The sequence below is a fragment of the Hermetia illucens genome, chromosome 7 (assembly GCF_905115235.1).
Source record: "Hermetia illucens chromosome 7, iHerIll2.2.curated.20191125, whole genome shotgun sequence".
NCBI lineage: Eukaryota > Metazoa > Arthropoda > Insecta > Diptera > Stratiomyidae > Hermetia > Hermetia illucens.
This window is the reverse complement of record NC_051855.1, coordinates 14033467-14061355: the sequence shown is the minus strand read 5'-3', so window position 1 is coordinate 14061355 and position 27889 is coordinate 14033467. Positions and strand designations below refer to the sequence as shown.

At 41.1% G+C, this 27889-nt stretch overlaps 4 protein-coding genes across 17 annotated transcripts; all 4 read right to left on the bottom strand.

Moving 5' to 3' along the window:
- Positions 1-4076: 4076 nt before the first annotated feature.
- Positions 4077-11674, bottom strand: LOC119661040 (platelet binding protein GspB-like). 14 transcript variants are annotated; one of them, XM_038070223.1, is made up of 5 exons: positions 10431-10658; positions 10267-10372; positions 8346-10080; positions 7764-8264; positions 4077-7706 (listed from the first exon to the last, which is right to left on the bottom strand). In XM_038070223.1, the coding sequence occupies exons 3-5, from the start codon at positions 9828-9830 to the stop codon at positions 4605-4607; spliced, it is 5088 nt and encodes a 1695-aa protein (XP_037926151.1). In that variant the 5' UTR covers positions 9831-10080; positions 10267-10372; positions 10431-10658; the 3' UTR covers positions 4077-4604. The 14 variants fall into 14 exon arrangements, 12 of the variants coding, with proteins under 12 accessions (XP_037926151.1, XP_037926152.1, XP_037926153.1 ...); XR_005250507.1 differs by having other exon boundaries at positions 4789-4926; positions 4991-5175; positions 5225-7706; positions 8346-10660; XR_005250508.1 differs by having other exon boundaries at positions 4789-4926; positions 4991-5172; positions 5225-7706; positions 8346-10659.
- Positions 11675-12810: 1136 nt separating this feature from the next.
- LOC119661050 (MOB kinase activator-like 3) lies at positions 12811-14283 on the bottom strand. The gene is made up of 6 exons (XM_038070253.1): positions 13869-14283; positions 13663-13813; positions 13470-13593; positions 13312-13415; positions 13141-13256; positions 12811-13082 (listed from the first exon to the last, which is right to left on the bottom strand). Exons 1-6 carry the CDS (start codon positions 13908-13910, stop codon positions 12960-12962), a joined length of 660 nt encoding a protein of 219 aa, XP_037926181.1. The 5' UTR covers positions 13911-14283; the 3' UTR covers positions 12811-12959.
- Positions 14284-15141: 858 nt separating this feature from the next.
- On the bottom strand, positions 15142-19325 carry LOC119661041 (isoleucine--tRNA ligase, cytoplasmic). Its single transcript, XM_038070232.1, has 3 exons — positions 19006-19325; positions 17684-18938; positions 15142-17621 (listed from the first exon to the last, which is right to left on the bottom strand). The coding sequence occupies exons 1-3, from the start codon at positions 19146-19148 to the stop codon at positions 15288-15290; spliced, it is 3732 nt and encodes a 1243-aa protein (XP_037926160.1). The 5' UTR covers positions 19149-19325; the 3' UTR covers positions 15142-15287.
- Positions 19326-20975: 1650 nt separating this feature from the next.
- Positions 20976-23148, bottom strand: LOC119661049. Its single transcript, XM_038070252.1, has 4 exons — positions 22863-23148; positions 22548-22746; positions 21484-21576; positions 20976-21393 (listed from the first exon to the last, which is right to left on the bottom strand). The coding sequence occupies exons 1-4, from the start codon at positions 23000-23002 to the stop codon at positions 21040-21042; spliced, it is 786 nt and encodes a 261-aa protein (XP_037926180.1). The 5' UTR covers positions 23003-23148; the 3' UTR covers positions 20976-21039.
- Between the last annotated feature and the right edge of the window lie 4741 nt (positions 23149-27889).

The following is a 27889-nucleotide window of genomic DNA, read 5'->3' as shown; positions in this document are numbered from 1 at the left end:
ACAAGTTCCCTCGCAAAGGGATTTTTCTTTTCTCATGTACCCTGAAAGCTGTCTGGAAAAGCATTTGAATATTATGCTGGGCCAACATAGAAAAGAGATAGAGAACCGAGTATGAAGAAGATAGTATAGGAAGCTTCCGTTCATTTATCCCTGGGTAGATTTCTGTTTGTAACTTTTAGTACTGCAACGACGCAGCTTTTTTTGGGGATCTATCATTTAGGCTGCGCGATGAAAGTGAAGAAAGAGAATCCTTTTCACAAAGATACAACGAAAATGAATAAGATAACTTAATGTAGGATATGCGATTTCAATGAAGGACTAAGAAGACCACTACGTTAAAAGGCAAATAGTTAAAAGCATCTTTACTCTAAAATACCCAAACTGAATAGCTGAAATAGCATGTGGAATACCTACAAAATACCTTACAAAAATTTTCCCTACTATCTCCCATTCAAGCGTTTCAGTGCTGCTCGGAACAAGTATCCTGTTTCATTCTATTTTCCATATTTCTCTTTCTACAACTCCATGAAGCTTGAGTAAATCTGAAAAGCTACAAAATGGGACATCCCGGGAACATGATCTTAAGTTTGCATATCGTTTTCAGACTGTTGTGTACATATATGTACTTAACAACCTGGCGGAAGTGCGTGAGAAGTTTCGAATCCGTATGCACAACAGGGTCGGAATTTGTCCAGGTGAGCATGGTCTTTTGAATAAGAGAAAAACATGTCCTTTTGCTGTAGTATCTAAAACCGATTGAAAGCTACTAAATATCAAGATGCTGGGAGGGATAATTCTATTTCATTGAATAATTCTAAATTCTCAAATTCAGAATAAAATCATCAAATCACATTAAAATCATCATTAAATCCTTGAGATGACCTCCATAAATCTCAGCTCTAAAATACACTCCAATCGTATAGACATTTGAAAATTCGAGCGCGTAATTAAAAGCAATCCTCGGTTTACGAACATGCTCGTCCTTAAGAAACAAAGACAACAATCATAAGCATAATATTGCAGCTTCTGAATAGGACGACTGTCAAAAAAACAAGCATAGTCAGAGCTCGTATCTATATGCTTTAGATACATATATTAACATAATCTCGGTGGTATATTCTTCGCGCATGCCTGCACACAAAATATAGATATATCTATATTGCATCGTATATGCAAGCACAAAAACTTTCTACAGGAAAGAAAAGTTTATAATTGCTAGAGGATACAATCCTCGCTAAGATTTGCAGAAATGTAGTTATAAACTATTAGCATAGAAGATGGAGTAATAAAAAAATTTTAGGAACAAAAAAGAATAGTTCGTCCTTCTTTTCTTTTTCTCAGGATTTACCTAGTTTTCTCTCATTTTAGATGAAAAATTTTTGTTATAATATTTCATAGGAATTATATTCTGTTCCAATGTACAGAAAAGCCTAAAGAGGGATGAAAAGTATGTACAATCCTCAAGGCTTGCACCTTTGTTTTCTGTTACATTTTCAAAAAAGATTAAGTTAAGGCAAGGAAATTTCTGCTCCTAAGTGGATATCGGAGATATGATTAGCATACGTGTGTATCTGTTACTGATTGTTTGATAAGTAGGAAGGTATTAGTTGAATGCTGTTATGAGAGCAAGGGGGCAGAGTGCAGCCTCCACAGATCTTCAGCTCCAACCTGTACTATTCACGAAGGAAAACAGCTCTCCCATCCTCCATCTAGATATCTCTCTGAGATCCTTAAATAATGTCCGTAGTCTGGCACTAGCTAGAGCTGGGATTTCCCACGTCTTCTCTGCAGCACCAGAACTCTCGCAATCGGGTTTTACTATTGGCAGACCAAATCCTGCTTAACTTAGCACAGGTGGTGAGTCTTCGTCATCTGAGGTCCACGGCTGTTAAATAGTGCGAGTAAATTCCACCCCTGATGGGCAGATCCGGATCTGGCAAGTCATTCCCCCGGGAACTGTTACATCGATGCAATTTCCTTGTCACCATTTGGAGTTTGACCGCAATTCGTGACACTCCGCCTGGCCTTCTGCCTTATTCCAGCTGGACCATCCCTCCTTCGCTGACCCCTTCTTACGCCGCAGTTGCCAGGGGTCGAGTAAAACCCGAAATCCACAGCTCTTCATCGTTCCTATACTCTTCCATTCCTCGGGGCTCTATCATGGAAGCCAGGACGCTTTTCAACATGTCATTCTCCTACCTCTTGAACACAATCTCTGCCTTCGTCTTCCCCCTAAAGATAGACCCGAAGCGTACTTCCGTTCCTCTTCAAATTGCTAGAAAATCAAAATGACAACACTAATTCGTCCATTTGAAACGACAAACGTTTCGCTCTTCTCAAGTTCCTCCAGGAAATTCACTCCAATCTTGCTCTCCTAAACGAAACCAGACGTGAGGAAGTTCCCAATGTTAAACTACACGTTCCCGGACAAATCAAATTCCGCAATGATGTGGACAGAGGCACAGCCATTCTAATCATATTGGGACTAAGAGCTAATCCCATTTGATTCACTTGCTTCCAACTGCCTGTTAGCAATGGTTAGTCTAGCCGTCAGGAGCGGTGGCGTCTTTCGAGTCCTAATCGGCTCTAACCACCTCATTCCCATTCTATCCGAACTCTGAGTAACCGCGGCCAGTTTCGATGTTTTTTTTCTTGGAGGTAACTTCGACACAGGCATGTAACTTGGAGCGACTTAGTTAACAACGAAAATGGTAAAGTTCTCTTCGATCGGTTTCAGTCAGGCCCATTTCTTAGCGGGGACATCATTAATGCGGGACCCTTTCCACGTGGGTCCTCCTTCCTGGACGGCTTTATAATCTCATTCAATCTCTCAGCCTGTCTCATTAGCTGCTCCTCACTGGCGGCTCACTCCATCACGCCCTCAGTCCTGGAGTTCTCACTGGACCAGTGATCGTGCTGTTCTCCAGAGGCAGAGGAGCTTGAACCACGAAAGGCTACATATATAGCTATTTTTATCTGTTTTGTAATTCAAGCAGTGCACAACGAAATTGTTTCCGACCTTTCCTGGAATGCATTTCTTGCAGCTTACTCGCGATTCTGCACTCGCTGAGGCGTCTGCGAGAAACTCTTCTACGATAGTGCTACAGCCTTCAAAGGCTCCGACAAGGAGTTACAAACTCTTATCGCCAAATCATCGCCCTTCATGAATAGCGTGACCTCGGCCTTGGCTTTCCGAGGCGCCGAGTGGTCATTCATACTACCTCGCGCTCCACACTTTCGCGGCCTCTGGGAAGCAGCGGTGCGCAGCTCTAAGCACTTTCGCAGAACTATCGAACATCTCACTCTTACCTTTGAAAGAAGAAACGAGCCCTCCCCCTCTCCTACTCAATGGCCCTTCGGCCTGATCACCAAGCCCCATTCAGGTGCTGACGGCCTCGTGAGCGTCGCCACGATGAAGACGGCAACTACTACCCTCACTCGACCAGTAGTTAAGCTTATTAAACTATTGGCTGAGCCCGAATTGGACGCTGCTATTTACGAAAATTAGTGATTACCTTCGTGCTATTTTGGTTGACGCCTGTTGCGTCATGGTGGGGGATCTGTTCATTTACGAGTGAACTCGATGGAGCAAGGCTGTGCGATTCGGCGTCGTGATACCTTACGAGAATTATTCCTTGCTATGGTACCCCCCATCCAGGTAGGCGCACAAATGTTGAGCCAGCGCTTGCGAGCATGGGCTCAGTACATCGGCCCACGACGTTCCTTCCCGCCGCATGGGTTTTCGCCTCCGCGTGATAAAAAATAGCAAGCGGTTTTCCCCTTCACCGCTCATCGAGAGGAACGAACGCTCCCGCGTAGTGATCCCACCACCCGAATCGCTCAACTTCTCTCCCCGCTGGAGTTTATAAGCCAGTATTTCACAGCATAAAGTTGCATTGCATTGGCCGACGAGTGGATTACCACTAACGGCACTTGGCGGAGGACAGTAGTGGAGTGCAAGCGTCTCGGGAAGTCGCGAAAGGGGCTGAAGGGCAAGGGGTGAATGGCAACCATATGTATATACACTTCTTAAGAGAGGAAGTAATGCTGCTGAAGAGCTGAGGAATAGATACCGATAAGAGGGTCTGTGCTATTTATTCAAACAAAAATTTTCTTTCTCCTGGGATTTAGTTAATAATTCCTTTATCTCAGCGGTTAATGTATAGCACTACATAAATATCTAATCCGGACTCTAAATGAAATAAGTCTGCATTCCGCACTGGAAATAAAATATCATTTGCAATTATCTAAGAAACTTAAACGAATAGTTGTTCTATTTGTACACATAGATACATACATGTGTGCTGTTTATATATATGTAAAAAAAATTAAAATGAAGAACAGAAAGAAATTCGTACAATTCTACTTATCTTTTTTGCAATTTACAACAATAAATTTCGAATGAATCCAGTTACTTACGATAAATTACTTAAGATAAACACACATATCCAAGCGTCTGTAAATTAAACGCCTTCAGACAATCTTTGGATTTACCACCGATTGTCGTGGGCTGATAAATGTCTACATACAGATTTGAAAATTCAAAATATAATTTCCCCGAAGGTAGATAAGTATCTTTTTTGTTTAGATCTATTAGGCCACGTCTAAATCTTGTTGTTTTTGGTAGAACCGCTGTTGATAGTAGTTCCATTGTTTGCTGTACTATTCGATCTGATAGAGGAGCCTGACCCTTGTCCGTTCCCATTCAAAATTCGCGATGGCGACGAGGGTGACAGGAAACCTTGACGATACAGAGTCGTACCTACAACTGCTCCTGCATTACGTCCACGTGGTTGCAATGAAGCGATATGATTACTGTTGAACGCCATCGGCATACAATTGTTTGGAACAGAACTGGTCGTGGTGGCCGTTTCCTGGGCTGCGGATTGAGTTACCAATTGTGTTACCGTCGGAGATGCTGTGTACCTTTGAGCAATCGAATTGTTAGAGGTGATGTGTGTTCTTAGTCCTGATGTATTTGCTGTACTACCTTTGACGTTGTTACTGTTGCTGTGAGCGCTATTTGTTGAGCCCCCAGTGGTGGTTGAACTCCGGAAAATTTTCATAGGGTTTGCGGTGGTATTCGTACTTTGACTGATTGGCGACGATGTCGGTGTTGGCGACGAATCGGCCGGCAATGACGACGGTAGTGATGAATGCCCGTCACTATTACTACTTTTATACATTAATGTTGATACTGATGAACTTGATGATGATAACTTACAATTATTGATGCCCATGTGGTCCTGCTTGGTGGCTGCTCCCTTAGCGTAATTGCCTACTGAGCTTGATTGCGATTCATCCGTATTCTTCGGGGATTTCTTAAACCCTAATAGCTGCTCAGCAAGCTTGTGTACAATTTGAGATTGGAGGATAGCACAAGTCTTCGATAAATGTTGAGGACCTCCACCGTTGCCGCGAAAATGCATGATAATGCTGCGCTTCTGCAAGCGTACTTTGCTAGTCGATCCAACCGACTGATACCGTTTATAGAACGGACTTGATGGTGGCGTTTGGGTACTAGCCGATGAAATGAAGTTAGGCGGTTGTCGCTTCAATACCTGACTGCTAGGAGAGTTGGCTGAGTTTTGACGCCGTGTTTGCTTTACGCCCTTGATCGCATTCCCACTTGTGGCCACGGTAGACATACAGCCACTTCGCATGCTACCAGGCGAATTAGAATTCATGTTTTTGGATGCATCGAAACTGGAATTGGCACTTAAGGAAATAGCGCCATTGCTATCTACTGTGCAGTGCTTTGATCCCAGTGTACTGCAGTTGTCACGTCGGAAAAACGTAGCATGACCACCCTGGAAAAGGGTCTGGTAGGCATGAATGGAGGAATTGGCGCGGCGTGTGCACAATATACTTTTTCTGAAATTCGTGCCACCACGAAGCTTAACCAATCCGAAGGTATTAACGTAATAAGGTTTGGGTAATCTGCCATAGTACCAATTTGGAGCAGACCCGTTATTTTCATTTCGATATATCTCATCATCCACGGTAAAGTAACGCATCCGTTCCTCATTCGAACAATTTGAATTCTCCTTTTCATTAATCGAAGTCAGACATTCCGTGGACGTCTTTGACAGGGACGAGGCGATTGGTTGAAGGAATTCGATATCACCATCATATGAACCATCTAAATCCAACGACATCGGCTCAGGGCTTTGGGACATTATTTCTGGCACGATTTTAAAAGCCTTGGTCGGATCAGGCAGATTTGAGGTACTACCCATCCATTCTTCCATTATGGATTCATCAACAGTCGAAGTGTCTGTGACCGATTCAGCAGTTGTTGATCTCAAAGTGGACTGAGATACGTTAAGCACGTCGGATTGGTTAATGTCATCATCCAAATTGTCGTCTTCCATTGGCTCTTCTTTAATTTCAAGCTTAATCTCGTCCTTAATTCCTTCCTGCTTAATCAGCGGCAGAATCGGCTGATGTGGTGAGTTCTCCAGATCTTCGGCTTCCTCTTTGATTTCCGATTTTATCCCTGGGCAACCTAACAAACTCGGCTTGGGCATACCGTTTATGAATTCCGGTCTCATTTGATTGTACTGTTCTTCAGTCAATGGCGGAAGATGGTGTATCTGAAACCCTTCCTCTTCAGCGTTGGGCATCAAGCTGGGATTGCCATAGACCTGCTCAGTTGGATGTTGCGAAGAATTAGATGTAACTGTTATCCCGTATGGGGATAATGCTTGTGAAAGAGTACTTTCTATAAATTCCTGGTTGAAGGGTGCCCAATTAAATTGTATATTGTCTGGATTGAAAGTGCCACACACTGACACGGAGACAACATTTGTTTCAGGATCCATAACGAACTGCGCATCGGTGAGAGTTGCTGTGGGATTCTCTTCGGCGAAAGCTTGAGCCACAATTTCTGCAGCCGGGGGAATTGTTATAGCTGATGGGCTAGGTCTGTTTGGATCACGGAACAAGATTTTGTTTTTTTTGCTTACCTTGCGCTGGACCATTAGTTGTAGCTTGCGCTCTTCGCTCATGTCACTCATATCAACATCTGCTTCGGGCTCGATTCGAGAACTTTTAGCTGATTCACTTTCATCAAGCAAGCGAATCGGTCCACTTAGAACAGTTGATTCCGGGCTGAATATGTTTGTGGCAAACTTACTATCATCCAGCAGTTCAGGCGGCACGTTGGCCCGACTGGTGTCAATCACCCGTGCAGTTACACGGGCCCGATGTGGTTCATCACTACTACGCCGTCGCAATTCACTCGTAGTTGTTTGGGTTCCTCGACGATTCACGCTAGCTATGGATTGCGTGGTACCGTCTCGATTAATATTTATCTGAATTGTATTGTCGTTCTCGCCCATACAAATTGTTTCTACCGTCTCCGTGGTAGGAAGGTCAGTAGTTTCGTCAACTGGCATAGGTGTGGCAGCTAGTCTGTTGCTGTTATAGGATGCAGCTAAGGAAGGACTGGTTGTTCTCGATGAAGAGGGACACGGCTGATTATTTGACTTCGAAATCGCTGAGGTAGTTGCTGTGGGAGGTGGAGTTGACTGTTTACTGTTAACGCCAGTACTTTCAACTGCACCAGTTGCTGTAACTGATGACTGAGAAGAGGCCGTCGAAGATACTTGCACTTCGACAGATAGATTCGAATTCGAGCTGACACTGCGACGATCTAGGTCCATGCTGGAGGACGAATTCGACGATTCCAGCTCCGGCATAGCCTATAAGGTTAGGAATTTGTACTGAATGGAAAAAAAGGTGGCTAGAAATATTCGTACCCTTGATTTCGTCGCAAGTGGGAGTTCTTTCGTAGCTCTATGATCAGCTAGTAATTTGTCAAACGATTTACTACGACCAGAGACCATGCGTCGCATTGAAAGAGAGTGAGCTTTACAAGTAAGGGATCGGGTGCATGGTCTAGTCGAATCACCAGAAATAACTCCGCAATGTTTATTCGCATCATATTCACGCTCCTTAATAGGAACCGTTCTACGTTCGGTAGACGATGATGAGCTTTTACACCGACCATATGTCCTGCGAGGAGTAACTGAGCCCGTTAATGAGTTACTAGAACAAGCAGATGACACAGATGAATTAGAATTTGATGAGGTTGCGGTATTGAGAGAGGGGTTGTCTGTATTATTGAATTCCCCGGTACCGCTGCCGATGTGCTTTGAACTGGCAGACTTTGAGGAAATACTCTTGCCAGAACTTTGGAAGTGTTGTCCTGATGCGATAGAATATAAATTCGTGCCTGTTCTTAATTGTTTCTGGTTCGACTGTAATAGGAAAAAAATGGTAGCCTGTAGGATTAGAAAGAGACAGAGGGAGAGAAATACACCCATCGACGAGTTTCTTACCTGTTGTCCTGTGGAGAGGTTCGACCGAGGCTGGTGAGCGCTCGTTGAACTGACGGCAACGGTCGTTGGGCTCGACATCGCAATACCATTCTGTGTCGCAGTGGAGGAGGCCCCACTACGGGACCCACTTGTTGAAAAATTTGTCGACGACGATGACGCAGAAGACGGGGATGGAGATTGGGTTGTGGATGAGGAATGGCCAGACGCATTGTTGCCGTTTTTGGAACTTTTCGACTTGGTTTTACCAGTTGATTTACTTTTATTTTTTGAACTCGTAGGCGAGGAATGCACTGCACTGCTGCTGGCAGCGCGAGATGATGATGAGGTTTGGTGTGATTGCGTTAGTGAAGGTGAAGCTTCTCCTGGCATAGATTTTGATGTAGATTTCTCAGTGCCCCGTTCGGATGACGCTTGGGATGCTATAGATGATGTTGTGACATGAGTTGATGACGAGGCATGGTGGTCGGTGACCTGTCGATCGCCTGATGTAGTGTTCGACATGTAATTGGGCAAAACATGTCGATGATGATGTAGGTGGTGTTGGCTATGATGACTATTACTATGACTACCATGGTGCCGATGTAGCATGTGTTTGTGAAGTCCTTGCGGTTTAACCACTGCATTGCATATATCACAGATAACAGCGTAGAAGGGATCAGTTTCAGGGCACAATCCATATAAATCCATATCAGATCGATCCAGTCTTAATACCGTCCCTTTGTCACGGTTCTTCCGTTGGTGTGATGTTTCACCATCATCACTGCTGGCAGCGAGCACGGAGTTTGTATCGGCTGCGAAGGACTTCCATCTTAGACCCTTTAGTTTATATAAGTGGACTTTGTTTCGTTCGCTTGTTTCTTTTTTCTTTGTCCGTTCAGCAATGTCATCCTCGTCACTTTCACCCATTGACTCAGAGAATGCCGTCCATTTGAGACCCTTCATTTTCTGTAAGCTTGCCACGGTATTCAAAGCTTTAGTCTTGTCCATATCCTTCCACTTTCGGCGATCTACATCACTTTTGTTGGATGATCCTGGTTCGTCATCAGGGGCAGTTGTATGGTGATCGGAATTCAATTTCCACTTGAAGCTTCTTGATTTGGTTCCACTGCTGTTACCGACACTGTCGTCCTTCCATTTACGCTGTCCGATCTTTGATTTTGAATGAGAGTCTGTATTGCCTTGGTTGCTGGAGGATTTAGAGGATGCGAACGAACTATTATTGACTGATGAATACATTGACTTGGAGTCACTATAGTTCGATTGGGACAGCTTGCTGCTTCGTCTAGAGCGAGAGGAATTCGAAGAGGATGAAATTACAGAGGATGCGGATGTGGAGCTGATTACAGCCGATTCACTACCAGCATTAGAGGAGGAAATAGATGTTGATCCGAGGTTTACTAATGAAGAATTTGAGACGGAATTGTTACCACCAGCCACGTTTTGAATCGAAGACGAAGAAGTAGATGTGATAGCTGCTGCTGCCATGCCTTTTGCTATGTTTGACTCAAAAGCGGGTCTTCAGGCCCAGCTGGTCGCAGCGTGGTGCTCTTTGTGTCAAAACTTGTACCCTTCTGTTTTCACACAAAGTTCTGCCAACTCAATCGGGTGCACTGGGGGGTAAATCTAGTCTCTAAGGATACTCTGCGATTCCACTCAAATCACGGTTTTTATCATTTTGTAAAGAATGTTTGGTGGTTGATACCGTGATTAAACGTGAGCGCGGCGTTTTCTAAAACTGGGGGAAAAAGAAATATTTAATTTTCCAAAAGAACTAATTCCAAATTGTTGTTGTTTTCATTAATGCCAAGTACTATACACGCATAGAAGTGAATTCACCACACAAGTCATTTTGGAGGAAAAAAACATGTTGAAAATACAAACAACACAATGCACACGGCAGTCAGCTGTCAAACCCCCTTACTCGACAGCAGCAGCGGATCATCGTTCACGGCAACTCTCACGTTGGTTTTCACGGCAATTGTTCCGCTGTCAGGGTGGGAGCGAGCGGTGAACAGAATACGGTAGGCCTGCAAAACCCGACTACATGAGGCTTAAGCCATGCTACTCACTTCGTAGAAATCTTACAAAGAGGCCATTTCTGGCAATAAACCACAGAAATATCCCCTAATTTAGTGGTAAATGTTCCGCTTGCACTTGAACCTGGGAGAATTGATTGCGTGCATAGCAGGAACAGCACTCTAAAATCAAAGAATAAGAAGCCCCACACGACCAAATGAAGCGAAAACGAACTGCGGCCGTGCGACAGCTGATTGATGGAACTGATGCGCGAAGAAATTCTCTCGTGATGGCCTCCCCCCCCCCCCCCCCCTTCTAGCTGGTGCGAGCGCTCGCGCATAGCATTCACGCCACAACCAACTGGCAAAGCCCTCGTATTGTGATTCACACCCAAACCAACCACTATCTACCAAGAATCGGATACTTGTTCGTGTGTCAAGATTCTTGCGAGTAGGAGCGCGTGCACCGGTCCAAGCCAAGCGCATGGGTATTCATCAATGAATTCTGAATTCTCAGCAGATTGGCTACTTTCGTCGACTTTTCCATTTTTCATTTGAGGACTTGCCACTGGACCGGGCGAGCACTTATTCCGCAAGGTTAATGTGGAATAGAGGGAACACTCGCAGCCCGAAATATCGAAATTCCATAGATTGTGCGCACCTATTGAATGTGGGTCACCCAGGACATGGGGATTTTCGCGAGCATCATTCACAACAACACTTACTCGACGTCCGCCATCTGTCCTATTACTTTATTTAACACGACTGATATGAATAGTTCCGTGAGAGCAACTCACTTGGTCGGAGACAAATTGTATATTCTTTAGGAGCCCGATGTCTCCAATATTGACAGCAGCAATCTGCATCTAGAAAAGTTTTGTCGAACGAGCTCCTACTCTTTGCATGAGGCATTTTCATTCCAACCCACGGTCCATGATAGACACCCGCAGATACATGCTCTGCCCAGTGGCACCAGCATTGATTACATTTGACACTTGTAAAGTACACAAATTGTTCACTATGTCCAGGCGGCGTCGTCTTCACTCTTTTTTTTTTATATCACCTGGTGCTTTATTGTACCCAAGACACCACAGGCCTCATGATTGATTTTATACGGAGTCGCACGTGTAAAAGGCTTACGATCAATGAATAGTAGTGCCCATTTTCACTCACCTACCATTCAAGAATTGCCCGATAGCTGATTTCCATAGGTGGACGAAATAAGAATAAAAGATTTGTTAGAAAAAGAAATACACAAACCCAGTGTTTGGCACGACCGTCGTCTAATCTGTCAATGCCCCACGGCTGTCAAAGTGCCATGTAAACAGTGCTCCGGAGACGGAGTACATGGCATGGCTTACTTCACGTCAGATGCCAGAAGCACCTGGCGGTGGGTACAAGAAATGGCGTACAGTTCATCGTCCCGTGGACAAAAATCAAAACTCCATTCATAAATTGATGAGTTTTTTACTATTTGAATGAATGAATCAGGGTAATGATCTCGGGCGAGCGTAATGTTGACCACATTGCCTCGTAGTGTACCGCTACGGTCTTGAATGTACCGTACCGGTCTTGAATGAATTGCTCTAACACACTTCAAGGCCGTGATCCAATATGAATTGTGGCGCCATCGATTATTATTATTATTATTAAGGGAACCTTAGACATGTTTACATTACAGCGAAAATTAAGGATTCATTCTTTTTTAAATAATCGCTACATCAGTTGCACATAATCTTTCATCTGAAACGTTTCATATTTTGAATAGAAACCCGTCTCCGAATATGGAATATACTTGGCAGGGCACGTTCTTTCAAAGCCAGAATGATTATCATTATTGAAGTTGCTATATTGAAGAAGCTTTTAAAAAAAATCTCCAAATATCCTTTTGTACTTTCTGCATATTTTAGTTGCGCCATGTGTACACTTTAATTTACCTTATTGCGTTTGAAAACAACTTTCGAGATTATACTATTTGCTAGGGATAGATACCATAACATCTGGTGGAGCTTTTTTTGACGAAAGAAGAACAACAGAATAACCACCATTTGTGGAAAACTATGTTTGATATTGGAAGACTCAAGGGAGAAATTGCAAAAGAAAGTCAGCAACTAGGTGAAGTCGGTAAAAACCGCAAGAAATTTCATCTGCGCCAAGCTTTTCGTCTCCTACGATATGAACAGTTGCAATGGATCCTTCAAGCAACGAGGTACTCATTAAATTGGGAGAAAAATGCTTTGTTATAAATGAAATTTCCGCTTGCGCAGATTCTATGACAGAAATTTTCTGCTTTAGTGTGTTCAGAATTTAAACTGCGGGTGTTTCACTGGGGATAGCATAGTTCCTGCCCTTGTGCTTGCACTTTAGACTTTCTGTTAAGGATTGGCAAATATCTGAACGTCGGGTAAGATTAAAAGGTGCGCATTGGGGAATTCGTAAAGGAGAAATGATTGAAGACGATTTTTAAATATTTCGTATATTTACATGCATATTCGAAATTAACACTGATTGATTAAACTAAAGAGGAATAAAATAAAGATCCAAGCAGATGTTTAAGTCTGGTTCCTGATAAGAAATGCTTTCTTCCAAACTTCCACAGTTATGTTGCTGTGCAAACGCGAGATGACATTTCTGCCAAAGGTTCAAGCTCCTTCGGTGAAATCAGATCGAATTCTTGGACAAAATAGTAGAAATGTTTGTAGCATGTATTCACGTGGGCTTCCTAGTGTAGAAAATAGATCAAATTATTAACTATGACATCAAGTGTGCCTAATACTCACCGCTCCTATATTGACAATTCGATCGAAATGATGGATGTAGACATGGACAAATACTCGAAAAAGCCTAGTGAGAATCTTACGGCACAACGGTAAGAAACTCTTGGGAAAGGGGACGTCTGAAAATTTTACAGTATTAACAGAGGAAGGAATAGGAGGCAAATTTTGCTGTACCTGTTGATACGGGAAACACAGCCTCATTATTTATCTGAGATTCAATCCAATCCATTAATAGCTCTATGTATCTGGGCGCTGGGAGGGGGGTTGGCTTTTTGAATCTGTAAAAATACTATTAGCTCTCACAGACCAAAAGTACTCAATAGCTCTCATACGTTTCACCGTCCGCCCAAAGGTATTCATATCTCGATCCACCTGACATAGTCGGACAAACAGTTTCGTTACAATATTCAGATACCGTCCCATAAATAAGATTGATCCGATTGAAAAAGTCTACAACTGGTGTAATCAGATATAAAAACGGATATCAGTACATCAATTTACAGCCACTTGAATAACAAAACTAACCATGCACTGCCATCCAATCATTCATATTCTCACCGGGCGGAAGTTTTACCACCTGCCGTAGATTGATACCTGATTCCAAGCTGGCCTGAGCCTGCTTATGCAAGGAATATCGAATAGTTCCGGCAGTGAATCGTTTCTTTGGTCGAAATGTCTAGAATTGACGATAGAGCCAAGAATATTCAGAGATTAAAGGTATGTTTGTTTACCTTGCCTTTCTGGAAAAACTCCAGAAATCCATTCAGAGCCATTTTTCAAGTGTGGCTTGAGACCTATAGCAGAAGGAGCATATAGTACGCCTGGTCAATAATCCTATTTGGTGTGTACAGCTTTCTTGGTTTATACAGTTTAATCCACTGCCCGACAATATTAAATGCTGAACTTTCATTACTCTTCGTTTTTCAAATGCACTATGTCAGCCGATTGGTCGTCATTTTGCCAATTGAAGTCGCCTTTTCTTGAACTATTGTAAAAATTTAGGCAAAATTCACCAAACACTCCTCCGACTTTGCGACTGTTTGCTGCGTATGGAATATATCGCCATTGGAGCAATCAATGTCACAAACCCTTTGGAAAACTTGTGTTAACAAATCACCGTCTGTCATACTGACATTCGATGAGAGAGCCGACTGGCGGAGTTCCTTGGGAACAGCTGTGTGACTCACAGAAGCGAAAGTGTTCTCTGCTTTACGTAAACGGCAATCAAAATAGAAGAAGCGAGCCCTCTGGCAGGGGAAAAACAATAACCTTTCCCGCAGGCACAAGCGAACTATCGCCTGATATAAAGCAACGGTCCACTAACAATTCTCAACAAAATAGACCCTTGTATAGATATAAAGAAGGACTATTTTCAAAGCATCACAATCTCAATACAAAAGATTGAGAAAAACGATAAAATTTCGCCCAGTCTCCCTATTAAACGTTCCTTTCAAAATTGTCAACACAATAGTTAAGACCAAGATCTCCTACGCTTCACAGAGAGGCAAGTCCACATCACATTGTTTCAATGACTGAAAGAAATTGCTGTAAAAAAAGGCCTGCAAACACCCACGGCTGCCGTTATAGGTCTAGAAAATGCCTTTGAATTAGTTGACCTAAACATCCTCGCAGCTCAGACCAAACTAGAGTCGACGCTCAGTACTCAAACTGGATCACGAACTTCCTCAGATAGATTACGAAATCTCATCTGCAACCAACATGCTAAGATCCATACACAGCAAACTAGTTGCTTCCAACAATAAATTTGTAAAGAAAGCCCTTGGGGTTACTTGCACAACCCACACCCACACTCTCTACGTTCTAGCTAAGTACACGGCAGAACTCCTCGCAGCAAAAGAAATTGCGAAAAGGATCCTCTCCATTGAGAACTTCAAAGAATCACTGGGCACCGTAGCCTACCTCACAAGTACCAGTTATGGACAATGCCACTTTTAACCTTTAATTCACGATCATAGATATTGGCAGAAAAATAACCCGGAAGGCTCCATTTTTGATCTTTATTTTTTTATTTCAATATCAAAGTTGAACAAACTGAACAAATCCTTATCAAACTCAGTATTCATATCTTACAGATTTCAATAAATTAACAAAATATGCAAAAAAAATTTATTAATGAAAAAAAAATGCTCCTACTTCTTCAACAATCTTTGATCTCCCACCCCGTCGCAGCGTTGGAACACTTTATTAAGGAGACAATTAAGATATTTCTCATCATGATCCAATGGTGATCCTTTTGGATTCTCCAACAATATAGTAAATTTCTTCCCGTCGAATTCATAATTATTAAATTTACAAACTGGCACAGCGTGAGCAGCGTTAACATTTTCGACACGTGGTTCGCTTTTCGTAATTCCAGAAGTTTTGCGCACAAGGACAACTTTGGACTGGACATCTGGCAAATTCGTGATGATCTTCTTGTTGCATTCCAGTGTAAACTCGATACCGTAAAGTCCAAATAATCTGCGAATCTCAGATTTGAACTCCTCCAGGCTTAGTGCCTTTCCATCGGGATGTTGTAGTAAAATCATCCCTTCTCGGCCGCTTTGATATCGTGGTTCAATTAATCCTTCCAATTGAACATTCGTCCATGGAATGTTTGGCAGTTGTTGATCCTCCACTGAACAAATGACGATATTTAAATTAGCATCTTTCAAATCGAAGGATTCTTCGATGATCATACGCTTCTTTCCTGTAGTTTCGGCACTATATACTTGGAATGGCGACTTGACCGTAGTTTCAATGAACGCCTTGTACTTCTCTGTAACTTTCGTCAATTGGTTGTTGGAATCGGATGAAATTTTGTAGAAAATCAGAACAGGGTCAGTAGGGACGAGTTGTGCTTTCTTTTTAAGCTTCTGGATGCGGTTAATTATTTCACGTGCAACACCTTCCTCCATCAGCTCCTCGTTGGGAGTCATATCCATCAAAACCAGGACATCATTGTCGCTATGAGCTTCGAAATTCGCCCCCAAATTATCGGAAATCTTATAAATTATACGGACTTCGCTTAAGTCAATCTCGTGTCCTAGGATCTTGAAGCAGTTTGCTGAAAGATGTGTTTGAATCTCCGCATCAGTGAGATTTTTGATTGCAGCCATAACAGCTTTGAAGTCACCCTTCAGTCGTTGTCCTAATGACTTATGATCGGGCTCCGCACGTAGCGTGATTCCATACTTTTCCTTGTCTGATGTTGTGACCAGTTTACGTACATTCAATTCACCTAGAATGAAGCTCTCCAGGCTTCTTACATCATCTAAGTATTTGTTATCCTTATGAATGATGATGATTTCTTGGACCGGATACTTGACGGGCAAAGTTCTTCGATCACGCATAACACGGCCCAATTCGATGACTGTTTGCATCCTGGAAACAGCTAGTTCGACAGCAGTTTTGATAAGCGACCTATTGGCAGCGGGTATCATTTGATAATGAACGGACCCCTTCTCTTTTGTGCGCATCAGTAAATTCAACCTTTGATAGATATACTCAGATAAAAATGGAGTGAAAGGTGCCATTACTTTGGCCATGGACATGAGAATATCGAACAATGTATCCAAGGATTGAATACATTCAACCTTTCCAGTCTCACCCTTTATGCGACGCCGATTCAATCGAACATACCAATTTGTAAGCTGATCTATAAATTTAGTCAGCCTAGGAACGACTGTGTAGAGACGATAAGCCACCATCTCCTTGGTAATAAAGTCAAGCAAGCTCTCCTTGAATGACAGGATCCAAACATCCATAATTTTCGCATTTTTCACACCAGCCACATGTCTTTCGTGATCGTAAAAGTACTCACAGTGCTCCTCTTTCTCCAAACGCGTAACATTCTGCACAAAGAATCGGTATGCATTATACCAAGGAAGAAATACGTCCTTGATGATGTCACGTACGCCTTCCTCCTTGAACCGTAAATTTTCAGCCCTCACAACTGGTGAATTAATTAAATATAACCTTAGTGCGTCTGCCCCGTACTTATCCACTACCACCATAGGATCTGGATAGTTCTTTTTACGCTTGGACATTTTCTGGCCATCAGCAGCGAGGACTAATCCGCTTGCTATCAAGTTTTTGAATGGAGGCTTGTTGAACAGGGCCGTAGAGACAACTATTAGCGTATAGAACCAGCCGCGGGTTTGATCGATACCTTCTGCAACAAAGTCGGCTGGGAAGCAGTTCATGAAGTCCTTTTCATTCTCGAAGGGGAAATGCTGCTGAGCGAAAGGCATTGATCCGGATTCAAACCAACAATCGAAGACTTCCTTCACCCGCCTGAGTGGTGGACATCCTGGTCTTGACGAGGGGATTTCTATATCGTCGATACTTTCACGATGTAAATCAGTCACTTTCCGCCCGGAAAGCTGTTCGAGCTCCTTAATACTGCCTATGCAAATTACCTCCTCGCCATCAGGTGTCATCCAAATTGGGATTGGGGTACCCCAATAGCGGTTTCGACTGACCTAAGGAGAAAATTACAATTTAAAAAAAAAAGAGTTGGAACCTAAAATAAACAAATACGCACGGCCCAATCTCTAGCCTCCTTCAACCAATTGCCAAAACGTTTTTCTTTAACGAACTCTGGAACCCAGTAGGTCTGAGAGCTACAGTTCAAAAGACTCTGGCTCATGTGCTCAACCCGGATGAACCAGGACGGGACAGCCTTGTAAATGAGTGGCGTGTCTGATCGCCAACAGAAGGGATAACTATGCTTAACTTGACCGGCATTAAACAGATTCCCACGCTCCTTTATCATGGCAACAATATTTTTGTTTGCGTCCTTAAAATATTGCCCTTCGAAATCCTTCACTTGCGCAGTGAACTTCCCAACATCATCGATTGGGCAAATAACTTCACTGTCTTTGGCTATGACACCGTTAGCGAGTGATACCCGATAATCGTCCTCACCATGGTATGGAGCCTGATGAACAACGCCCGTACCAGAATCCTCTGTCACATAGTCATCGAGTAAAACACGGAATGCATTCATACGCTTGCCATAGTCAACAAAATACGAGAAAACCGGGTGGTACTTCAAATTAGCAAGCTTCTTACCAGGGAACGTTTCTAGGATCGTATACGCGTCGGCCGTTTTAAAAATGAATTCAAGACGGCTCTCAGCCAAGATGTACAACCGTTTTGTCTCATTTTCACGTACTTTGACGTAGGTCATATTTGGGTTAACACATACAGCCAGATTCGATGGTATAGTCCATGGGGTGGTAGTCCAAATAAGCAAGCTCGTATCATCAGGGGAGTCTACTAATCTAAAGCTTACTGTGATTGACGGATCGACGATTTCCTTATAGTTCTGACCAGATTCGAAGTTAGAAAGTGGCGTAGTACAGGCAGTGGAATATGGCATGACCTTAACACCTTGGTAAACCAACCCCTTCGAAAACATTTGCTTGAATATCCACCAGATCGACTCCATATACCACGGATATAACGTCTTATAATCATTGCAGAAATCGATCCAGCGACCCATTCTGCTCACTATCTGCTCCCACTCGTCGGCGTAACGCATTACAATCTTCCTGCACTCTTTATTATACGCTGCAATTCCCATTTTCTCGACGTCCTCCGGTCCGCGAATACCCAGCGTTTTATCTATTTCATATTCGACTGGTAATCCATGACAATCCCACCCAAATCGACGTTCGACATGATACCCTTGCTGATAAGCGTATCTTGTGACAATGTCCTTGATTGTTCCGGCCAGGATGTGTCCGTAATGGGGAAGACCCGTAGCGAAAGGTGGCCCATCGTAGAATGTGTATCTGCATATAAACATTCACAAGGTTAGTCATAAAACAAGGAAACTCACTGTTGTCACTAATTACTCACCTGGGCTTTCCCTTAGATAATTTCGAGCAATTCTCAAAAATTCGCTCAGACTTCCAATAGGACAAGACATGCTCCTCCTCAGCCGGGAAACTTATGGTTTCCGGTACCCGACTTAAATCGTCCTTTTTCAAATCACCAATCATTCTACTTTTGAATTAGATACTCTCCTCCTAATTTCAAGCTGACTGATTTCGCACAAGCCAAACAATATAACTAACAGCCGTAGCCACACTAAACAGAAAACTCTGCCGTTTGCTGACGTAAATAATGCAACTACTTGGATCAGAAATTGCACAGATCACAGACATGTGGCCGGTGTCGAAATGTCACAGTGTATAAATTTTGTAAGTAACTGTATCGCTGTTAACACATTGGATGTACTGTCACAGTACAGTCGGCAGTACAGTGGAGGCCGCTTGCACACAATCAATTGTGGCTTCAAAATCTTTTGCATTTACTGAGCTGTACATTTAGCCGTCAAGGTGTGGGTTTTCAAGGCAAACAAAATATGAAATCCAGGCGTTTTAAATTTGAAATAGGACAAGCCATTATAGTGTCCGCGTCTGTGCGACATTTTCCCATGTTTGAGTACGCGCCGGCAAGGAGACGCGAATTTTTGTGAAATGACCCGTGAGAGATCGAAATGCTCAAAGAAACCGTCCCTCCTCCCCGAAATTACTGAGCTTGGCTAGGACAGAGACGTGCAAGCACGTGCCGACGGAACACTTCGATGAAGCTTCAGAATTTACAGGCGGACCTTCGTGGTCAATTTCCCCATTTTTTAGGTTTATTGGGTAGCTCTTCCCTCTTGGTTGTCTTCGGCCATTCAGGATAGTCGTTTGACCATCGCAATCTTTCATTTGCCATTACAAATGGCACTCAACGGGGGGCCCAAAATTTCCTAGACTCAGGCACAACATTTCCTAGGTTCTGGTTACTTGAGCCTTCTCGTTCAAGCAAACGTTGAACGCCTCAAGCAGCAATTCTGGCCATTGACGGAACACCAGTTTGTAAACATCAGCCAGTATGCCATAAGGCATTCCACCGGCGCATCGTGTGCAAAGGAGCGGCCAGCAATATTCAGGAACAGGAGGGTATACCCCCTTGGGGTCAAAATCCCTACCTTAGATCCCTGAGACCTGATCTACACTTAGCTTAGCTTAGCGGAACACTCGCTCGGGGCAAACGCGGTCTACTAGTACCGGTTCAATGCACATTACCCGACCAGGATGCTGAAGGGGCTGGCTCCTGATACAAGTCACAACTACAACCTTGTCAGAGCTAGGCTCACATCATCCCATCGATTTCAGCAGAGAGCTGCGGACGTGTCCGGGGATCTCCAGTATGTCCTGAAGTGTACCGGCCATTCTACTACTACCTACTACGCAGTGATCTACCCTTGGCCCGGACGCCTTACGACTCGAGATGCCTGATGAATCGCATCTGGTCGGATATGCGGATGAACGTTACCGAACGCACGATTGAGCAAGCTCAGCGTACATTGGGAGTAGTGATGCAGCGAGGAAGGAGATGGATGGCTCTCGAGAAAACCGAAGTCGTTGCCTTGACAAAGTGTTCCCACAGTTCTCCCTATTCAAGTTGGTAAAACCATGGTCTTGTCGAAACCGTCGGTGAGATATATGACCTTTCGATGAAAGGGGTGTCTCCCGTCCCTGGACACCATAATTGAGGCCATGCTGCAGAATAGAGACACGTGAAGCCGAGTGGCACATCACACTGGAGGCATTCTTAAGGCGGAAAAGAGGGAGATGGAGAGGAGAGATGCCAGGGTAGGTGGGGGGGCTCCTTAAACCACGGGGTTTCGCTTCTATACTGAATAAGCCAGGCGTTCCAGGTTAGAGTCCTAGACGCTCCAGGGAGTGTTTTAGCGTCGTGCTTTTGAACATTCCAAATCGGGGGAAAGTCACTCTATGTTGCTTATGGCTACCACTACTATATTTGAATTTATCTTGATGCAATGATTTATTGACGATTTCGAACCTTAAATCTACTTAAGCAAATTGCTGGCTGTTGCTAACAAATGCTGGTTCCGTACCCAGTCTGCTCTAAGCCAGCTGTTCGTGAACAAAATAAATCAGCTACACTTACTGTAGCCGGGAATGAGATTATTCGTAAATCCCCCGTAGTAGATATCTGTAGAGAATTATAAAGTGCAGCTTGGTTAATTAATCCTCCAAATAATTTATCAATGTTGCGTCCATATTGTGTAATAGAAACTTGATTTTGTAGTTCGCCTGTAATCGGGTTATACTGGCTACAGCGTGCTCTGGCTAATATGCATCCTGTCACATTCGTGTATAAACTCACTCGTCCTGCTTCTGTTGTCAGATCACGATTCGGTAAATTTTCAGTGAAACATCCATCTATCTAGGGTTTTTAAATGGAATATCGAAATAAGATAAAATCAATAGTTTGGAAAATAAAAAGCAAATGAAATTGTCAAATTGCAATACTTACGAGGTTGTTTGCATTTATCCTGCGAACACACTGAACGAAGTTACAGTAGCCATTATTACAGCCAGCACGTGTAAGAGATATCGGTCCTGAAATCTGAACCAATTATTAGTCATCTAAAGCTTAAGGTACAGCCTCATAGTTGGGCTAGAAAGTTCATGGGCTAACACACAGACGGCACTACTAGTACTAAATCCATATGATTTTTAGTTCACCGTAATCTTCAAAAGGCATGTGTACAAATTTGGCAGCTGTGGGACCAATCGTTTGTGGGATAGAGCATTTTGAGTCAAGCAATTTTTGTTAGTTTGAAGAAAATGGATAAAAAGGAATTTCGTGTGTTAATAAAGCATTGCTTTTTGGGATTGGATTGCTTCCGCATCCACCGTATTCTCCTGATCTGTCCCTCAGCGACTTTTTCCTGTCCTCAGACCTCAAGAGAATGCTCGCAGAGAAAAAAATTGTGAGACTACAGACAAAAATGGTATCGAAAAATTGTATGACCGCTATAGTCGTATCGTCCTCGAAGACTGAATAATAAAATCAAATTTTATCAAACATTTTTTTTCTATGTTAGCCCTTTCAGCCCTTTTGGTATTATAGGGAGGCAAAGAAATTGCCGATGCGTGAACTTCAATTAACGCTTGAATAATCTTTAGAACAACTCCGACTTCCATTTCGCGTCTGTGTTTTTGAAGCACACACGGAAGTTTCAGATAGGTGATAGTCGAAAATCTTCGAGGAATTCAGATAAAACCACGTCGTAACTTGACTTGCTGTTTTAATTTGATAAAAATAGAGAAAATTGAATTGAATTCAAAACCGACCTCGAAAGGTGAGCTTGGAAAAGGATTAATCGAAAGATCTAATCTATAAAGCGTAGTTGCTGATAACATTCAAAATAGATATTATTCTTTAGAATCAATCTTTTTTTGGTTCTGCCCAAAACTTTCTACTTTGTCGTATAATAGAGTGCATAGAGTGAAAGCGATGTAGAAGTTATTTGAACATTTATTCTCAGCTATGTGAAATGAGTGATGGGAGGGACAAAGGGAGGGTTGTCTTACCTGGAGTTGAGCAGTACATGATGCATATTCTGTATTATTTAGATAAATAGTTGCACATTGACTCAATGATTGTAATTGTGTTGTTGCCGTAGATAGACTCCCGGCTCGGAAAAAGCATCCATAGCAAGCGTCCCGAGTTTGTATTGATGTAGTTTGTGTAGTATTGCACAGAATATTTAGTATTGAAAGAAGTTTATTACTGAAACAAAATTAAGTCCTTTTTTACTATCAATTTCTCATCTTTCTAAACTGTTTTTAACTTTTAAACTGGAAGGAGTGAATCCCAAGAAAGAGTTTGCATTTAAATGGATTTACTTGTGAGAAGTGCACGATTTCGTAGTTCCTTTCTTCCAGCCGAATCCGCTAAAGCTCACTCCCGTTTCACTAGCTAACAAGCACATAGATATTATGGCTAACACATTTGGTTTGAAATTGCAGGTTGACAATATTTCCATAGTTCTGCCTGTTGTGGAGATTCTACCTCTGAAAACAAACCAACACTTCCTACAAATAAATATCTCTACTGGTTGTTACTATTTAGATTCCAACCATTATATTGAATCTAAATACATGAATCGAAGTTTCAAATGCAGAATTTCTCCAACAACAATACAAGATAAAAACGAAACTTGTTGCAGTCAATGATCAGGGCATTCCGTACATTGATGCGTGGGAAAGTCATGTATAGAATGAAATGGGTTCCAGTAGCAAAATTGACAAAAAATGTTCACGCATTGTATTCAGAGAATATTGTTTGCGATGCTTTCATTGGGTTCATTATTACGAAATCAAATATCGTGTTGCAATTAATGAATTTAAAGATACTTCCTCGGTGTTATGCTGAGGATTAAATATTTGGCAGCTCTTTATTGAAAAGTACCCTACCTATATTGTGATCTTTTTAGGAAGGTGTCTAGATAATTTCTCCCCAAATACTTTCACTGCACTTATTATTGTAATACTTCGTCATCATCACGTATCTTTGAATTAAAGATACATTGGAACCTTGTCTGCCGTTACCGAGCGAATTGGGTACTTGTTAGATGGTTTCAGTTGCATAATATATCTACAACTAGAGCTATGAAAATTGTAATTTGCCGTTGGTAGCGAAGCATCCTAAATTGAAGTCCGGAATGCTTCTATCGCGTTGGGTATCAAATCAATATCCTTGGTGAATTTTGGCGCACAGAAGAGCGGCTATATGAAGTATATCATACTCATGCTTCCCGTTGATGTAAAAGTACCCCAACATCATGATTTGGTCATTATCCTTTTCGTCTTTACGGAATTCGTGGTATCTCGTATAATAGAGTAGACCAATTTTTGGTTCAGTACTTTGTGGATGTCCGTGGACAAACTATCGACATCCAGCAGACCCAAGATATCCGGGAATACTTCTTCCCCTCAGGGGTCGTCAGCGACATTTAACGGGTCGCTTACGATACGGGGAGTGACACCCCGAGGTGCCCGCGTAAGTAGTTCTGACCCCTAGCTGACAGTATTTCTGCGTCTTAGGTAGTAGCCTTGAAAAAGCCACTCGGTGAAGAGCGAATCCTTATCGGGTACTGCTGCCATCTAAGCTCGGGACGGCGTTCGTCTTCGTGTTCTTGCCCAAGGCCGGGGGGAAGTGTTATAAGCTCCGCCGTTTTGCCTAACGTTTACGCGGGAAAGTATAGATCAGCAAAAAGTAGACTCCGCAGTACGATAAATAGAAGCAAAACTTGTGGCTGGCGGAAACTAGTCAACAAGGTGAATGAAGACCCGTGGGGACTTGGCTATAAACTTCTCACTAGGAAAATCGGGGTTTTGTGAAGCCCTGCATACTAAGTAGCGACCAGATGAACCTCATTGTACGGGCATTGTTCCACATATGCATATCTACATACGGAGGCGCATTTTCCAGGAGGATTCCTTCCATGGCTACTAAATGATGCTAGAGGGCATGGTATGGTTTCGAAATCAAATATAGCCTGCGTGCTAAATTCGAGCTCCTCTTTATTTTTTGGGTAGATAGGATCGTCCGAGATAGATAGACAAATTGAAATAAAAATATGTTACAAGGGGAAATTGATTATCAAATACCTTTCTTTGTTGGAATTCTTTATTATTCTTACTTATTAAATGCCATTCATAAATTTTAAATTTTTTTTATTTTGCCTTTGAATTTTTTTTTTTTATAGTTTCTTCTACTTTTCCTTATTGTCATCTTTTATATTGTTATGCCGAGAAAAAATTATCTTATTGTCACAATTTCCATATGCAAGTCTAGAGAAAAAATTTACTACTTAGATACGTTCCTTCCTTCCTTTCTTTTACTTAACATACAGTAGGTTTCTTTTGAAGATTTTTTTTTAATTTCTCACAGTTTTACGTTCAATACTTTACAGATTTAGATATCTGAGATTGATTTACTATATTTATATAAAAGTAATTTACTATTACTCTTTAAGTTTCCGTATTCACATGTCCATTAAATGATCATTTTCATCTAAATGATTCTTAATTTTCTAAGAATTTATTGTCTTACTAAGGTAAAGTATATATATATATATATATACATAATTTATAAATATATATATGTATATACTTTTTCCTATATTCCATATATACCTCTGCAGGTTTGATAGTTTTGTTTATTTTTCAAATTTTGATTATACAGAGTTCTCCTAAAATTAGATCAAATCTATCGCATTGGTTATGAAGATGTTATAAAAAATTGTGAGATGTAATATAATACACAAATAAAATATATATTGGTTGCCTATTAGCTATGTATAATATAATGTTTTAGAATTCCTTTGAGTGAGTAATTGTTAATTGTTTTTTTTTTCCGAAAATATCCACTGTGTATTATATAATTTCCACACTTACTTATTTTCATTAGGAAATTCATAAAATTTCACACTTTCTTGTATTTTATGTATATTCATTTATATATATATATATATAATTTATAAATTCACAGTTAACTCTTTTTTATATATTTCATCTTTGTTTATTTTATTGCCATTTGTCTTTATTGTGTAATATGTTATATTATTGTCACATCTTTATTGTCCATTTCGTGATATCTCCTTCTGTTATCATTCATCCTATACATACACATACATATTTATTTTTTCTTAAAACCATTTATCTTGTTTGTAAGATTGGCAATCTGATATCAATTATTTAATATGTATATGTCCTGTTTACTAATGATGTACGTATGGTTAATATTTGAACTGAAAAGATATGATCAAGATATGTAACAGTGAAAGTATTTTTACCGCCTTACATGTTAAACAAGATATTCAGGGGAATTTGTGTGCGTCCTTGTAAGCCAGGAACGACTCAATTTGTAAAAATATAGATATACTTTCAGAAAATGTTAATAAAGTCAGCCTTATGATATAAACTGTGAGGTTCATCAAAAAATAAATTTAAAAAAAAGAAATACAAAAGAACAGCACATAAATTGTTGTAGAGTTTGCTATATGGCATTCTTTTGAAGAGACTTTATTATATAAAAAATCTACCTTGAAAACTTCTTGTTAGTTATGTATATACCCATTTCATGCATTTTTTTTTAATAGTAACTGGATTTTCCTTTGTAGACTAAACTTAACTACAATAAATCCGTTTATTTGTTATATATTGTTTGTTAATCATACATATAAGGTATTTTGCAGCTGCCGTTGGTTTGAAATTTAAATGTAAGAATGCATAATATCGAATATGTGAGGAAAAGTGAAAAAAAAAATAACAATTTGATAGCCTTATAACAATACAACCATTTCAACTTATTCATGTAGACTACAACGATTTAGAATATTTGCACACTGAGGTACCAGGATTTTTCACAATTTCAATATGAGCAATCGTTGTAGTTTCCAACCATTATCATATCCCACATACAACTTGTATAATACACCTTAACTTTATTGAGAGTTCCTTCCTTTATTGCGGTGTCAGAAGAATAGTTTCGCTACATAAAGGAGAAGTATTTGCAAGTATGGGATGTTTGGGAATCAGTGAGAAATGACACATGGATGAAGAAAGCCTCCGAAGATTATCCACAAGGGAAAGTAATCGGAATACACACGTGCAAATAGCAACGATAGCTCCCTAATTAATTGAAATTAATTTAACAGTTTATTGTTGCAAACTTGGAGGATTTCTCTTTTTTTTTAAGAAAACATCTCTTATCCGCACCCATCTAAGGAGCAGAATATCTAGGTACAATTAACCATCCAAATCCTCTAAACAGGACCGGTTGAAATTATTAGTTTTTCAGTACAGAAGAATGGCTGATTGGCGGCTTACGTAGTGTATTAAGCAATCTTACCCCCATTCGTATCTGGTTTCTCTCATTTTTCTTCAAAAGTTCTGAGCAAATTTGCTTGATATAAGGGGATTTTTCATATCACACATTTAGAGTAATCTCATAGGTACCGTTAACCACCACTCAGTTGAAAGAATTATTATATTTAAAAACTGTCGAAGCCTTGAGTATCCAAACTATTCCCCATTTGTTTTGTTTTTACTATGTATATAAATGCATATGTTATCATTTCTTTCTCTTAATGTAGGATATGTCTAATAATTGATATATAATATTAGTCAGAGTTTTGAAATCAAAAACATTGCTCTCTCGCATTTTCTTGCATTCCAATAGAGACTGACATCCCTGCCTACGTTTTCAGACAATATATTCATTTTAGACTAAGTAAAATTATTGTCATATTTGTTTCTTTTTGTTTTATAAATATATAGGAAAAAATTATTGTCATAGTATTATTTACAAATATATAACTTTTAAAAGAAATTCTCTTTGGGGTTTTGGTAATTTGTTTCCTTTTTTTGCAATCTTTACTCTGATGTCAGCACTTTGTTATTTTTTTCTATTTAGAATGTACACTTTAATTGCTCATCCCAATGGGAGGGGGATGTCTCGCATAAATGAGTTGTTTTCGAATACTTTGATTTGACTCCGAGAAGAGTAGATGCTACTCATTTGTTAAACATAAGCAACGAGAAATAATATTTCAGTTTAATTTACTTTTCTTCATAGCTTCTATTGGTAGATATAAAAACCTAAATTAATTAATTATAAAAGGTTTTTCCTTAGACTTTCCAATTATTTTTCCAAAAACTATAGTGGAGTTCAAATTGCGAGTATTAAAGAATTGTAATAATAATAATCGTTGGCGCAGCTATCCAATTGCATCAGGGTCTTGAAGTGTGTTAGAGCACTTCATTGAAGATCTTAACAGGGCACTACAGAATTACAGTACCCTATAGGAGGCAATATGGTCAGCACTAGCCGTTCGCCCGAGATTATCACCTTAATTCGACTCAGG